Source organism: Pleurodeles waltl, chromosome 10 (genome assembly GCF_031143425.1).
Source record: "Pleurodeles waltl isolate 20211129_DDA chromosome 10, aPleWal1.hap1.20221129, whole genome shotgun sequence".
Lineage (NCBI taxonomy): Eukaryota > Metazoa > Chordata > Amphibia > Caudata > Salamandridae > Pleurodeles > Pleurodeles waltl.
This window is the reverse complement of record NC_090449.1, coordinates 153997472-154013484: the sequence shown is the minus strand read 5'-3', so window position 1 is coordinate 154013484 and position 16013 is coordinate 153997472. Positions and strand designations below refer to the sequence as shown.

Here is a 16013-nt window from a genome sequence, read left to right as displayed (position 1 = left end):
ACTGTTGAGCAATAACATGCGTTTTCTGCAAATATGTCAGTTTGGACTATGCCCAAGCTCTTAGTTCCCCATAGAGTCCGCTTTCCTGTAGACCGTTCCAGTTGAGTCACTTCAACACTTGCAAAGCAGCAAGTAGATTTTCTTATTGATGAATCCCTCATCTGCTAATTTATCCTACAGATGGGAGCTCTGTTCTTCATGTTTCACAATAAAAGAATGTGTTTGGGCATCCTTGTTAAGATGGCATTATCATCCCTACATCCTGCTTAAAAACATACCAGTAGACCTCCGCTTGCATTGTTCCAATAGCATGTGGAATGTAATACTTCGTTTGGAAGGCATCCTTCAAAAGCTTGTAAGCTATGGCTAGTTTCAGAAGCAGGTGGCTTCTTGTCAGAGCTTTGTTAGGAGCGACTGTTTTGATAATGATGTTGCTTATTTGCACGCATGTGCTGTTGTTCCTGGCTCTCACCACCTATAATTATCATATGTTTTGCAATGGCTTGTCTTTCTGCAAGAGTCGCATGGACCAGTGCCACCTTTGTGGCGTAGATGTTTATTCACTCCATGTCCTTTATATATATATATATATATATATATATATATATATATATATATATATATATATATATATATATATATATTTTCAACACCCAAAGCCATTTACTCCATACACATGACAGAGTACTTTATTGTTCATCCTTGCTTTGTAAAGTGTTGGTTTTCTAATGTTGGTGATGTGGCCAAACAAATCCTGATAGGAATTTGAAGTTTTTCTACAAGTTCTTGTACTGTGAAAGTCAGGTGGTACTTACACATTCTACTTCACACACCGTTTAGCACACCTTTACAGTTTGCTTGTTTTCTCTCCTATTTTTTTATTTTACTCCATTTATTCACTGGTCAGCTTCTCTTAGTATGAGATGGCTGCACTCCAGCGTCTTTAGCATGTGAATATTTAATTGCACAGTGCAACCTTGTTGCTGTATGTTTGTTGTCGCTTTAAAATATGTTTAAGCTATGGTGGGCAGTCCTATGCTCATAGCCAACTCAGTTTACCAGGGTAGTCTTGTGTGTGCTTGGAATGGTCTTTTATCTGCTGCTCTTCTACCTCGCACCGCTCCCCCACCCCACCCCCAAAGGAGGTCCCTTGTTGGAGTTGCGGGCCTAAGATTTCCTGTTCCAGAGTATTATTGTGGGGCTAATAATCTAGATCATATCCATGTGTGATGCCCTTGGTAGTGTTGTGATGAAATGGCGACCTAGTGTTGATCATCTGGATGTCTTGGATCCATTGTATTTTATTTGGCTATCCTGTTCAGAAATATATTAACGTAAAGTTCTGTAGTATGTTGCACACGGCTCACCTATGACTATTCATGAGCATTCATTCTTTTCCTGCATTTTGTGTTCCAGGTATATGCTTTGTAACAAAAATATGTGCTGTCTCCAAAGAGAGGTTACAAGTTCATTATTTCTGTTAAACTCTTGCTCAAAGTAAGGAATCCCAAGGCTAATGGTTCTTAAGAAAGAAAACTATACACCTTCTGTGGATCCTATTCAAAATGTTATTTACCAACAAATATGGGTCTACTATGGAAGCTCAGAAATGTCATTTTATTAGCTCTGCACTTTCCACTTCTCAAAGTGACGGATTGTCTAAACCATATGTAGTGTTTCAACCTTAGGGGAAAACCGCCTGTGTATACTTTCTCGTGCCCTCATTGTGAGATACTCAAAACGAAGCAGTAGAGATGCAGGAGATACAGATTCCAGTAAATCTCGCCACCTCGAATTCTGCGCACAACGAGTTAAAGTTCTAGGATTACTGGGTCAAAGCATGCAGGTTTTTACAGATTAGTGTGGTGAATGTAGGAGTGATAGTGACAGGAATTCAAAGAGAAGATTGTTGAAAGAGTATCTTTACATTTTGCTATGTACACTGCAATAAATAAAGTTACTTAAATCCTATCACTATAAACTCCCAAATAAAACTTCTGGAGTCTACCCCCCCCCCCCCCCCTCCCCAATTACTCCAGTCAATCCAACTAACAAACTCACATATCCACGGCTCAAATTAACTCATAATAATACTAAAACTGTACTCCTATTTCCCTATACTAATCCACCAATAATTCCTTTTGGGTTCCGGAGTAGTGTGGTACTTGCCGAAAAGCGCTTCGACGACTCGACAGGGGTGGTAAGCGCTTTATAAATGCTATTACAATTACTTCACAAAGATTTGCTTGAGTTTTTTTATGGTAAAGGGAGGTTCTACTATTTCTGTGTTTTGTGCCAGTGCATATTGGGTCAATCATCTGATTACTGAAGACATACTCAGTGCAGTTCCTGCTCATTTGGGTGGCTCTGATTTTTTTTAAATGTGGCGATAAATGCATGGCTTCGTATTCCGCTGGCTGTAACAGAAGTGGTGGAACATCAGTTCCTGAGATGTTTGCTATGCTTGCAGATGGCAAAGATTGCATACTTTTTTTGAAATGTAATATTCTGATTCATGCATTGCACCGTTTGTAAATGTAGCCTTTGCTCAATCTTGAGACTTGGGCAGTCGGAAAAACTACACATCAAAGAGATGTCAATCAGTGTCCACCACAGTTTACTTCGATGGTGTTAACAGATATTGCTTTATGACTTGTCCCTGCTGGCTCAATAAATAGGCTTCTGAAGAGTGAAGAGAAAATGCTTACTGGTTCTACTTGTAAGAGCACTTTTAAAAAAAAGTATCAAGTTGGCGCTTTTGTAACTTATAGTTCATCTGCCGTCAATTTATTTCAGCTAAATCTGTTTTCAAGGAAAAGGAAACTTCATAACGGAGGAGTGAACTCACAAACTTCTGTTGACAAACAGATTAACAAGGAAATTAGATGGGTTAGGATGAAAAACAAGTGAGACTAGATTTTGTATCTTTAAGAAAGTCGCCCTTCCCCAGCTAGCCTTCCACAAAATGTATTGTCTGATAACCCTGTATTACCACTGCCGTTCAGGATAAACAAGCATATGCCGGCATAATGATATCATAAATGCCATGGTGACTGGATGCAGCTCCTATTGTACTACAAGTACTACAATGCTCACTCTCTCTCTCCAAGAAACCTCTCCAACTTTGTTTCCTTCTCACTTGATCAGTTACCCTGATCCTTGTATTAGAATACACTTTTCCTCCAATCCTCACACCATGCATTTTCCTCCGCACAGATCATTGGACACCATGATAAAGATTGTGGATGCCCTTAGCATCTGTAACTCTTCATGAGTCCATCCCTTTAGCACCCTCCTCACAGTCCTTTGCCACACTATCCCCTTATGACTTAAGTGTTTAGGCAATGCTAAATCCCATGGGCAGTCCAATCTGTGGAATGCACTAAACATGGGTCCTTGGACTACAGGTTAACACATTGAAAGTGACTAGATTAAGACCCTCCTTCAGAGTGAAGCAGGAAGAGAATGTACATGCAGAGCAGAAGGAGCTGGGACTGTGGTTTGTTCTGAGCACAAGAGGCTGGCACACAGAAAGCAGAGGCTGAACGCACAGCAGGAATGAGTTACATGGCAGCCAGAACAGCCAAGACTTTGGCTCTGAAATGACGGACACAAGAACAGCAATTGGTTATAATGTGACTAATATGATCATAAAACCTTGGGTAGGGTTGCTGTTGCTTCCAGTGGTGTGTAGGCTGTCGCAGTCATTTAATGTTTTTTATTTCTTCAGTACATTTCAATAGAATAAAATACCGTTTGAAAACATCTGAGGTTTTCCCATAAAAAGTACAACTTTAAGATAGTGTACCACCATTTCACAGTTGTGTACCACCATTTCACATTCATATTGTTATGGAACTGCGCTATTTGACCTCAAAACAAAACCATTGCAGTGATGACATATTATACTGTATTTGTTTTAAATACATTTATATTCTCATGTTCGACCCTCAACCAGATATGTAGACCAGCTATTCTTAACCTGTGGTCTAGGGACATTTGGGAGTTTGAGACTGCGTATAAAATTAAATATCAGATTAATAAAGTGTATACAATTAAAGAAGCAAAGTGTAAAATTGAATATTTTAAAACGGTCTTTAAGTGTGAAGGAATTTGACATTGGAAGGTAAAAATGAAGTCTGTATCTTCCGATCGATTCGTGGGAGCCGTGCAGGTGCATTAAACAGAGTATGGACAATGGGTGTGCTCAAATGAATTTAGAGCAGTTCTAACCTGTTTGTTAATTAAATAAAATAGTTGAGAATTTGTTTGAAGAATGTTCAATGTTTGTTTCCATATTTTTGTGTAAGGTTTTGTGGTTCAAATTATCAAAATTGCTTAGGCTCAGCTCCGCAGATCCCAGTAATGACTCAGTTGAGGTTTCTTGAAATCCAATAATGATTCAATGAGGGGTCTGGATTTCAGTAATGATTACGTGGGGTCCGCAGAAGACAAAGGTTTAGGAACTATCGGCCTCATTACGAGTTTGGCGGTCCTACCCTATTACAATGTTCTCGCTGGTTTGACCTGCTGGAACATTGCAATAGAGTGTTCCCGCCGGTCAGACCTGCAGAAACAGTGCTACGAGATAACACTCATCTCCCTCAAAGGACCCGAGTGCTGTCTCGCAGCACAGAGGGGGCTGACCGGCACCCTTCAGAATTCGCACTGTCTGCAAAGCAAAGCAGACAGTGCACATTCTGATGGTGCTGGGCAATGAGACCCCTGCACTGCCCATGCCATTGGCAGTGCAGTGGTCCCCTTGTGGCACCAGCACATTCTTACCGCCAGTCTTTCCATGTTGGTGAAACCACCATGGAAAGGCTGGCGGTGAGGGGAGCTGTAATCAGCCAGGAGGCACTGAGTTTAGTGCCACCCTGGCTGAGTGCAACTCTGACCACCGTCATGCCGTCGGGAACCATGTTCCTGTGGGGGCGGTGGTCCCCTGGCAAGTCTGCTCGCCAGGGTTGTAATTGGACAGTCGGACCGCCACGCTCGTAATGCGGCCCGATGTATCTTGCCTAATGAACACCATATTGCATTTACTCTGATCTTAGTTCTGCATTGTAGATGTCTTATTCCCTGACAAGTGTTCCAGATTGTAGAATGTTAAGAAACAAACAAACTATTTGGTAGTTATGGCCAATAGAAATGATAAATTTCGAAGTTGTTTGTTTGAAACGCATAAGAAATTTGTGTCACTATTTGTTTAATGTCTTTGTCGTGGTTTTCTTCACTCCACTTGCTCTCGTTTTTGTGACAAACGTTTCATATTAATTCTAGATAAATATTTTTGACAACGAACAATGTAATGGTCATTAATATTGGATTAGTGTTGCATTGATTTGAATATGATAACTTAACTCACCATTGATTTTATTTTGTAATTGACGCCAGTGAGAGACATTGTTTTGAAATAATCACTATATACCTGGTTTCCCATGGGTTTAAGGGATGCCCTATTGCATAAAAAGCAAATTATGGTACGCCCCCAGGAGTGGTACCCAGATTATGCTTGTATTACTGTCTTGATGAAGGATTGCTGTGTAGTCTGATTTCAAACAAAATACTGTCAGTGCCAACTGTGCATTTTAGTTTTTCGCAAATTATCCCTGCTCTATATCAGTATGTTATTCAAAATGGTGAAAATGCCAAAATACATAAAAGCAGATCTCTGTAGATCCTTAAATTGCATGGAGTGACCATTCCTTTTGTTGAATATTGGTTGTAAATCCCAGATGTCTCTGCGAGATCTCCGACTTAAGGAGTCTGTTTCTGATGTGAGCATAGCATGGAGAATGTGCCTCAGTTTCTCTCTGGAATGTGAAGTGAACCCCAGCTGGGCTTTCTGTTTTTGAGGTGCTCAGTCTGTTGGTTGAGGGAGTTGTGGGGGGGAGGTTTGTCTTTTGGTCTACCCTAGAAGTGTCTAGTAACTCATTAGGGTTTTGATGCATGGCCGTAACAATGTTGTTGCAAGGAGGTGCTGTGAGATCTGACAGGCCATTAGAACTTTCTTCCATAAATAAGAATGTTTTGTGGAGTTGTGCCACTTGGCAACAGAGACATGAAGTGGAAGTCTGGCAGGGAAGTTGATAATGTAGGCGTTGGTTTGCTCTTGGGGTGCGTCCTCCGTTGAAGTATTTCTTAGAGCAGCTGTCAGCCATAGCTACGCCTACATTCTTCAGTTGAAGTGAATTTTTCTCTCTCCATGTAACTTCTCCTTTTTGCCGCTCAACAGCATCGTTTTTCCTACTTGAACAGGATTGGGTTTAGATGCATGTCGGGGTTGGGCAACATGGCTACAGTTCTGCTGGCTTAACAGTCTGCTTCCTTATGATACAAAGTTATTTTGAGTACCCCATGGCATCCATGAAAGCTGAATCCGTCATGTTCTTTTAGTCTGGCGTTTTGTTAGCAATTGATTTGTGGAGCGAGGCAGTACTTTTTCAAAGCCCTAGAGAAAGAGTGTCTAAGGGAGCACATATGGAAGTTGTCCTTTTGTGTGCAGGCAGTTGTGAAGTGCTAGTCAGAATAACTAATGACTTGATTATGTTGTTTAGTTTACTAAGAGGAGTACGATTGAAGCATTGGATAATAGACCAGTTCTGTGTACAGATACCTCCGTGTCAACTTTGCATAGTGACATGATTTTGCATGTGTGAGTAAGCTAGAATTTCAAGTAAAAATGTGCTTGTACGTTCTTCTGTTGGCAACCAGAAAGCCTCATGCAAATCCAATTACCTGTGCTACATCTCTAATTGGACAGTTGTGGAATGGGGTGTGTCCTCTACCCTTACTGGCGTTTAGATGAACTCCACTCTTCCAAAGGGGAGAATATTGTATTCTCCATTATTGTATCACAAGAAAGAGCCCAATAAAGCCTTCAGGCAAAACGACAATCTTTGAATCATAAAATCTGGCACCCATATTAAACATTTCAGTTTAAAAGCTATAATGTCCTTCCTGATATTTCATTCTCCTCTCTCCACATTTTCAAACTCCTGCCAGCTTCTTTTCCACACAAGAGGTGATGAGCCACTGACCGGGGTTCTAAGGTTGTTACTATGGCCCCTGTACTTTGTTAAGCACTTCTGTTCTTCTCTTGGGGCACCAGTGACACTTTGTATCTACCAGGGTTATTTCATTGGTCCTGGACTATGTCATTGTTGAATTCCTATTTGAAAGAGAGCTGTTTTTTGAAAGTTGGCAGGAAATTACCTATTCTGATGCAGCATTTTATCGTGAAAATCAACGGAGCCATCCTCTAGTGTATAATATTCCCATCTTTACTGGTCACTTGGCAGAAGCCATTTTAGGTTGAACCTTTAAGACAGCAAGCTGTCTGGTTTTGAAAGACCAATTATGGGCTTACAAAGGACTTGCAGGGCCTTGAATCCACCCATTTGGTTGGCTTTACTGGCACTGATTTGCCTCCTTTTTTAGGTTTCATCTGCACAGCGCTTGCTCTGTGCTTGCAAACTGTTATGTTACTAAAAAATTCTTTAAAGAGACTTAGGACCCGCCCCTTCCTTACCTGAACTTCCCATTTGTTCATTCAAACGTCGCTGCAACGTCGCTTGCATTTGCTTGCTTTTTATTGGCTAGCGGGTCACTTCCTGCTCTTCTGTTATGCTTTCTGTTCTGCTTTTGCAGTCGCGGTTAGCGTGACGGAAGTACACTTTCTGAATTTTGTTGATTGGTTATTTGTTAGTGTTTGTATGCAAAAAGATGAACTGAACGCAAGTCAATTCACATTAAAATGTGTGTAAACATGTCAGCCATCTTGCAGTGGAGTATCAAGTGCAGATGTGAAGCAAGCAGCTGGTGGGATGATTATGTTGTATTTTTCATTACTTGATAATTACATTTCTGATGAATAACAGTTAATATTAAAATGTATTTGTGTGTTTGTTTCTTAATGTACCAAACACTCATTTTTTTAAAGAAATGTAATTTATATAATTGGGCAATGTTTTATTTTGAATTGTTATTCTCTCAGTGACTTATTAACAAGCAGTCATAAGTGCAGTTATCTTGCAGGCACTAGGGTCATGATTTGAATGGTGCAGCAGGTGCAGTGGGACCAGGGTCAAAAGTTGTCAGGCTCCTATAAATACCACATATTGCAATATTTTACTTATAAACAGGCAGTCTCAAGTGCAGGCAGTAGGGTCATGGTTTTAATGGTGCAGGAGGTAAAGTGGCACCGGTGCCACAAGGTGTGGGAACCCCTCTAAGCAGTTTATTGCTATATTTTACTACTAAACAGGCAGTCACAAGTGCAGGTATCTTGCAGGCAATAGGGTCTGGATTTGAATGGTGCAGCAGGTGCAGTGGCACCGGAGCCAACAGTTGTCATAACTCCTGTAAGCACCAAATATTGCAATATTTTACTTTGACACAGGCAGTCACAAGTGCAGTTATCTTGCAGGCACAAGGGTAATTATTTCAATGGTGCAGCAGGTGTGGTGACACTGGCACCAAAAGCTCTAGGAACCCCTCTAAGCACAAAAAAAATTGAAATATTTTACTACTAAACAGGCAGTCACAAGTGTAGTTACCTTGCAGGCCTTAGGGTCATGATTTGAATGGTGCAGCAGGTGCAATGGCACCATGCCCAAAAGTTTTTGGAACCCCACTAAACACAAATTATTACTAAATTGTACTTCTAAACAGGCAATGAAGAGTGCTGTTATCTTGCAGGCATTAAGGGCATGATTTGAATGGTGCAGCAGGTGCAGTGAAACTTGGGTCAAAAGTTGTCATAGCTTCTCTAAACACCAAATAGTGCAATATTTTACTACTAAACAGGCAGTCACAATTGTGGTTACCTGGCAGTCAAAAGGGGCACGATTTTAATGGTGCAGCAGTTGCAGTGGTACTTTACTACCTACACATTACTATGCTCTATGCCATGTTCATTAGGGTACAAATTACGATTTTGAAACTCTGGCTTATTAATTCAACATACATCACAATATAAACAAATATTAACGGTTTATCAGATTTGAAACAAACATTATTATAACCTTTTTCCAAAAATGTTTCATCCTGTTAGTAAGATAGAATGCAAAAGACAAAGATAAAACCTATTGGCTTTGCCAGTGCTTGTTTTTTGTGTCCCAGCTTGTCACTCTTGTCTTTGTCCCGTCCTTGGAGCAAAAACTCTTTGCCATGCTATGATTGGCCGGGTTCGACTGCTTGCTAGAACTACGTTTTTTCTTTTTTGTGCACATACACCATTAAATTGCATATTTTCAGCCATCTCCAGCGTGTGCTTTCACCCACCCCTCCACGTTACTGTCTCTCGCCCATGTGCTCCCCCACCCCGTACTGTTGCTGCGCTCTCTGCTTCCTTCCCTCCCACCAACTACGATCCACTTTGCTCTTTTTTGGTCATGTTGCTTCTCCTTCGGCATGTCATTTAGCTTCTCCCTTCCTCCCTTCAAATTGCTTCTCTCCCACCCCCTCCCCCCAGCTGCATCCAAAACCCTGCCATTGTTTCCAATTATTTTTATTTTTTGAAGGGCTATATTTTATAACCAATCCATCTTGGATCATTAAATAGGAAAGAAAAAAAACCCTCTCAACTTGTAGACGCTCACAAGCATGCACCTACAAAATGACGCACAGCCTCGTCATGCTTCAAAAAAACTAAAACCATGTTGCGCAGCAGTCCCTGTACAGCATGGGTAGTAGGTGAGATGTATTGGCTTTGCCAGCCCTTGTTTGTGTTCCTTTGGCTTCTCCGTTCAGATAGGACTGCTTACTGTTGTAACCAGTGGGTGAGGCTCTATCTGCAGCATCAGAGCTGCTGTCCCAATTATTTCTTTTTCTTTTGACATTCGTTCTCTCCTGCGGTCTCCCCCTTCTGACTCTTTATTGAGAGAGGCTCCCACTGCTCTGCCATAGATGGGTGCCTAGCTGACTTTGGGTTGTGGACGAAAATCATCAGAGCGGAAAACTTCGAATGTAACTGGTAGATTTTTAAGATTCTTTCCTCATTATTGATGATTATTTTTCTTATAAACCTAAGTCATTCTTGATACTTGAGCGATTGCTTCATATATGGCAATCTACATACTTGATAAAGAAAGTGTAGATATTATAGCTTAAAGGGGTTCTGCACTACTGCATAGTTTCATGAACTTAGGGCTACTAAAATGGAAACTAACATGGGGATGCTGTTTTACGCCCATGTCTTTATGGCATAGTAATCTTTGAACATTTTCAGTACCTTCACAAACACCATAGGTTTCCTAAAGATATGCCAGTGTCCTGAATCTTGAGTATTAGCAGGGAAAGGCATCCAGAGCGGGGTGTGTGATGTGATAAACTTTCTTGATTAGAACCCTGGACAAAAAAAACCTCCCTAAGAGAATCTGTGATGAGTAAGACTCCATAAAGTGAAGCAGTGGGGAAGTGGAAGCCCAAAGAGAACCTGAAAGGACCTAGGAGAAACACACAGCCAGACATCTTGCTTTGGTTACCTGGCTGTGGTTTATTATTGAGCACCCACAGCCCTCTCAGCACAGTTCATTCATACTATTGTAGTGCACTTCTGTTTACTCTCATTCATATCTAATTGATGCCAACTATGAATCGTTTTTATGGGTGAGCGCAAAGCGCTCCGTCCCATGCTGTGATCTCTCTTTGGGCTTCTAACCACGCCTATGTCACGTCAGTCACTTTAATTGGTTCGTGGGCTTGCCTTTTGAAATCTGTTCGCTTTCATTTGTGAAAGGCATGTATACGTCATGCCTTTTCCGGTGTTTAGCACACCTACACAGGATCTGTAAACTACTGAAACCATTAGAGGCTCAATATTTTCAGCATGGTTTATGGCCCACTTTAACTTTTTATATTCCATGCAGCTAGATCGCGCTGGGGTTTACGTAGCGCAATCGTACTTTTTTTTCGTTTTCAATTTCAGCGCGATCGCACTGCATTTTACATAGCGCGATCGCAATGTGTTTTTTTTTTCTTGTAATTTGTGTGGCAAGAAAAGTCTGCTTAGGAGTTTACAACTTCAATAGCTTTAACTCGAGCAAATGCGAGACCCGTTGCATTGCAAATGCTTGTTTACAGTTGTAACCTCATTGACCACTACCTCATAAGAAAAAGCACAATGTCTTCCGTTAACCTGTTTTGTTGTACGTCTCAGCCTTGAAACTGCTATTTAAATAACAAATACAAGTAAGAAACTACTATTATTATTGCAATCCAAACTGCCACAAAATGAAATGCTATACTGCCTTAATAGCTACATATATAACTATTGCCAAAACCGTGAAGACCTAGAGGTGGTCAGAATTTTTCATTTGTAAGCGCCTGTCTCTTTCGCTTCTTAAAATATAGCGTATGAGCCTAATTCTCTCCAGTGTTCAATGACTGCTTCTGTTGGTATCTAAAGAGATTGTTCAACGCACATAATGCAGGTCATACACAAAAAGGCAGTGAATATGGAAAATATAGGTTTAGCACGCACAGAATACATTTAAATGCATGCAGATGTCCCAGAAACGCAGGGATTGATCTCACAATGTATTTTGCCCCGAATTATCATTGTGCATTTATTTTTGTGTGTAATTGTGCGGAGGGCTTTGTGCATGTGTGAGATCCATTGTGCAGAGGGCTTTGTGCATGTGTGAGATCCACTAATGGTTTTGAATCGTCGGATGTACTCAGTGTCATGTGTTGATAGTCTGGTATTGATCACAGTTTGAAAATGCCGATCAGTGTAGTGTTATCGTTAAGGATTTTCTGTCCATTTTTCAAGTCTTCCAAGAAAAAAAAATCTCTGACCATGTTTAAGTGCAAGCATTAACATCTTGCTGAGTGCTTTCAGGTTTACGATTTTAGATTTCGCCTACAGATAGCTTTTAACTGACTGTTGAAAGGGAGACATTTTGTAGACCTCTACTTAATTCTCTTTAAAGTGGGCTTTTGGTCAGTCTGTTGTTTAGCATAGGTTGGCTTTCTTACCAATCTGATTTGGTTTTTTTCTTATTTAATCGCTTTTCTTCCTCCTCTTGTGTTTTCCCTCCCCGAAACATAGCTTCTTTCCCATCCAAATGAATGATTTCTGGCTTTCCACAGCCCACATAGGGGAACAACATTCCTCTTTTTGTTACAGCCCTCTAGACGTGTGCACGTGCCTAAGTGAATTTCACCCACCCAATGTCCCCATGCTATCTGTGCTGCACTCTCGTTAATTGGCTTGTCTGTTGGTTCCCCACCCACCCTGCTTCACTCTGCTTTGTCTTTTTTTAATTGGTATTTTCATTTTTTTTAAGAAGGCTCCTAAGTTACTTCCCTCACACAGCCCGTGCCCCACCTCTCAAATGCTCTCATACACATCCACACACAAACTTTGTTGTTCTTCCTTCTTGTCTCATTCTTTTAACAAAAATAAATAAATTCGCTCTGGCGAACTCTTCAGCTGCAGTTTTATTTAGCGAAATGTGCTTCACATCATTTTTTTAAAATATTTTTAATTTACTGCTCCAAGGTGTCAGTCTGCTTTTTTGGAACAATAAAAATTAAAACCAAAGTGGCTGCCACACATTACGCAAGCATGCATGTGTGGTATACCTGGGCCATTTAGCACTATGGCACATACATGTGGAGGTGTGATGATGTATATGCATTGTCACACATTTTATTTTTTAAATTTTTGCCAGTGCTCTTCAGCATTAGCAATAGAGCAAAACTAAAAGATGGAACTTGTTGGCTTTGCCACTGTTTGGTAAAACATTGTTGTTGAATGGTGAATAGTGTATAAAGGGTGTCTGCAAAGAGAATAAAGTTTCTTAGAGAGGAAACCCACATAATGCTATTAATGTGAGATTTCTATATAATGTTTTTTGTGTTACAGAAAAGGCTACCGATGGCTCCCTGCAAGGCGAGGACTGGACACTTAATATGGAGATATGTGATATAATTAATGAGACAGAAGAGGGGTATGTACCTTGTACAGCTGGCACACAGTCTGTGTAAGCCACTGGGATCTGTTTTTAAGTAGAGTTTTTACCAATAAAAATGAAATGTGTATTGGCTCTCTACAACATGGGCTCTTGCTGTGGTATAGTATGTTTTTTCTGCTATTTGTATTGTGTAGCGTTCAAACTAAATGACTCTGCTTTGTGCAAGTTAAAGACATAACTACCAAAGTGATGCCAACATTTTCCTGATTGTGCACACAAATGTATGTTTCTCCTTACAAAAGATCCCCACAATTTACCAGCCTTGGTCAGTAAAGTAAGGTACTAGGTTAAAGATCTACAGGTTTCTGGTGGAAACAGTGCAAAATGGTTAACAAATGTTGTCTAGTGCATAGTGCACGTGAGTCGAAATTTAGGGTTGTGAAGACTAATGATCAAGTGCATGCCACATACTGACCTCTTTGGATCTGTTCATAGGTGGCCTGAGCAGTATCCGGGGCTCTACGGACACTGCTATATCTGGTTGCAAGTACCACAGTCTATCCATACCTTGCATGGCTCTGTGCTGGGTCTCCAGGCGATATTTACCGGGTGCGGAAATGCACCTGATAAAAATCATATGTGGTCTGGGAAGGAGCTTGAGGCACAAGTGCTTCCCAGTCCTGCTCAACTCCCACCTACTGCAAGGGCAGAGAATGGAACGCTCCCTGCTACCTCTGATTGTCTTCCACTGGCCCCAGGTGCTTCTATGTCACCGCAATATGCAGTTATCCCTCTGCTCCAATTTCCACATATTTAAAGCAAGTGTTATATGGGAGCAGTGAAGGGCTCTTTATACAACACGTAATGGCAATCCACCTGCCTATTTGGCCTGGTAAAGCCCGACCTAAATGTTATCTGCTACTTTGAGCCGAATAACTAATAGTTATGTATATGTGCAGGTATACTGATAGGCGAGGTTCATTCATTGCACCTGCTTTCCTCACACCTAACTTGTAATCAGGCCCTAGGTGGTCATGGGTGTTCGTATTCTGGCCATCTAGCATCAGCATAGTACTATTCAAAGTCTTTCTGTGGCCAAGCGAAAGGATTCTCTTACTTAGTACCGTATTTATCGGCGTATAACACGCACCGGCGTATAACACGCACCTCATTTTAAAAGGAAATTTCAGAAAAAAAAACCATTACATTTTATCGGCGTATAACACGCACACATCATTTGCCCCCTATTTTCAGGGAGAAAAAGTGCGTGTTATACGCCGATAAATACGGTACATTTGTAGAAAATCCAACCCACTAATAGGATTTGTCAGGGAATATATACCTAGGCCACTTACAAGGAGAGTGTGCTCTGATGCCAGACTACTTCTGGTGCTCTTTGGCAAAAAAAGTAACCATATGCTTTTTAGTTGTAACCTGAATGTTTTAGGAGGCCAATTGAAGGGAGAATTCCAAAGGTGACATTACAGCTCAAACAGCCAGTCCAAATGTTGTAAAAAAATTAAAACTGGGACCTGTAGTTATTTTTTTTTTTTTTTTTTTTTGGTGCTTCATCACTGAAGGTAAATGTCGAGCCAAGTGACCCTGTAACTCAAGTTAATAACGGTTACTACTACCCTGTGTATGTGTTTTCCTTTGTTAGACCTCAGCACAACATATGTCTGATTACATTTACCTGCTGGCTCTCTTGTGACCTAATTATAGTACGCAGATGGCAGTCCCTTGTCCATTGAGCTAATGAAGAGTGCTTCCGCTGTTAGTTAATTTTACTAGTTTATTGTGTGAATGTACATTCTACTTTAGACATAATATAGGGTCCATATAGCAGAATTTTACATATAAATCTACAGCTAGGTGTTTTCAGGAGTCCGTGTCTTCATAACTAAGTGAAGTACCAAGCCTAACTAAAATGTCAGAATATTTGTGTAGTTCAGCGAGCCTATTTTGCATGATTTGGGGAAAAGGTGAAATCAGAGGTGGGAGGTCCAAGTTATCTCAAGTTGGCTACTGCCATTCTTTATCCCTCCTATGCCAGCACCATCCATACGGCTACACCCTGCCACACACGACTCACCAGTGCCACCTGGCAACCAAGAGAGTGGTGCAAAACTCTTGCTGAGACTGTGGTGTCTGTTTTGGGCCAGTGAACTCACATGGCAGCCTGGATGCAGGGATGCTGGATGTTCCCAGTGCGAGCCCTTCCGGGCATCATGGGGATCACCATGGTCATGGCTATGAAGGTTGTGTCAGCAGAAGGTGCTGATGAAGAACAGCCCCTGTTACAATCATAGACGTGAAAGGAGGCACAAGCTGTGCTGCAGCAGAGCCAGTGGTCTACTCTAGAGCTTCTCTACTGCTGATACACCATCACAAGGGAAGTTGAGGAGGCTGTGTGGACTTGCGCTGCGAGCCCCAGTCTGCATCACCCTCAGGGGCTGCAAGACAGCTTATTGTTTCGGCAGACTAGAAGAGGCAAGCTCAGCAGCAGAAAGCAACAGCATAAGCAAAGTACCAGTGCTCTTCATGGAAGACTGAAGGTAGTAAACATGGAAGGGGCACTGACCTGAGGCTCAGCCCTGGAGATTGGCTGCCTGGCACAGTTTAGGTGCATCCCTGGTGACAAGCCACAAGCAGAAAGACAGATTCTGACCTCTGCTGGTGTTTGACAGTGCTGCAGGTGGGTGAGCTGGACACACCTAGTTGAAGGAGCCTTAGTTGGCCTTGGAGACTCCAGGTTGCACATGCTAACTGCAAGGTGCAGGTCAAGTGGGTCGGAGAACCTCTCACCCACTGGATATAACAGTAGAGGACCATTGAGATGGTGTTAAGGGGGGCTGATTCCGGAACCATGGAGTGTGGCGACCTCTTGTGCTTGGGACTATTACTGTGCTGGGTAAGGTTTAACTTGATGTTGGGTCTATCGGAGTCTAGCCTGGGCCACATGCCTCCCTCTGGCCCTGTTGCGCCTTCAGATCCTGGCGCATAGGCCTTAGTGCGGCACATGAAGTGGACCTGGCCACTCCATGCGCTACTATGGTTAAGGACAGAACAATAAAACTGGACAATATT

The 16013-nt window shown here is 41.6% G+C and overlaps 1 protein-coding gene across 6 annotated transcripts in view; it reads left to right on the top strand.

The window, feature by feature from the left end:
* TOM1L2 (target of myb1 like 2 membrane trafficking protein) overlaps positions 1–16013 on the top strand; it is a 336841-nt gene that overhangs the window by 52349 nt on the left and 268479 nt on the right. For all 6 annotated transcript variants that reach the window (XM_069210085.1, XM_069210083.1, XM_069210081.1 and 3 more), the window contains exon 2: positions 12878–12962. In XM_069210085.1, the coding sequence (XP_069066186.1) occupies positions 12878–12962 (85 nt within the window). The remainder of the gene's footprint in view (positions 1–12877; positions 12963–16013) is intronic.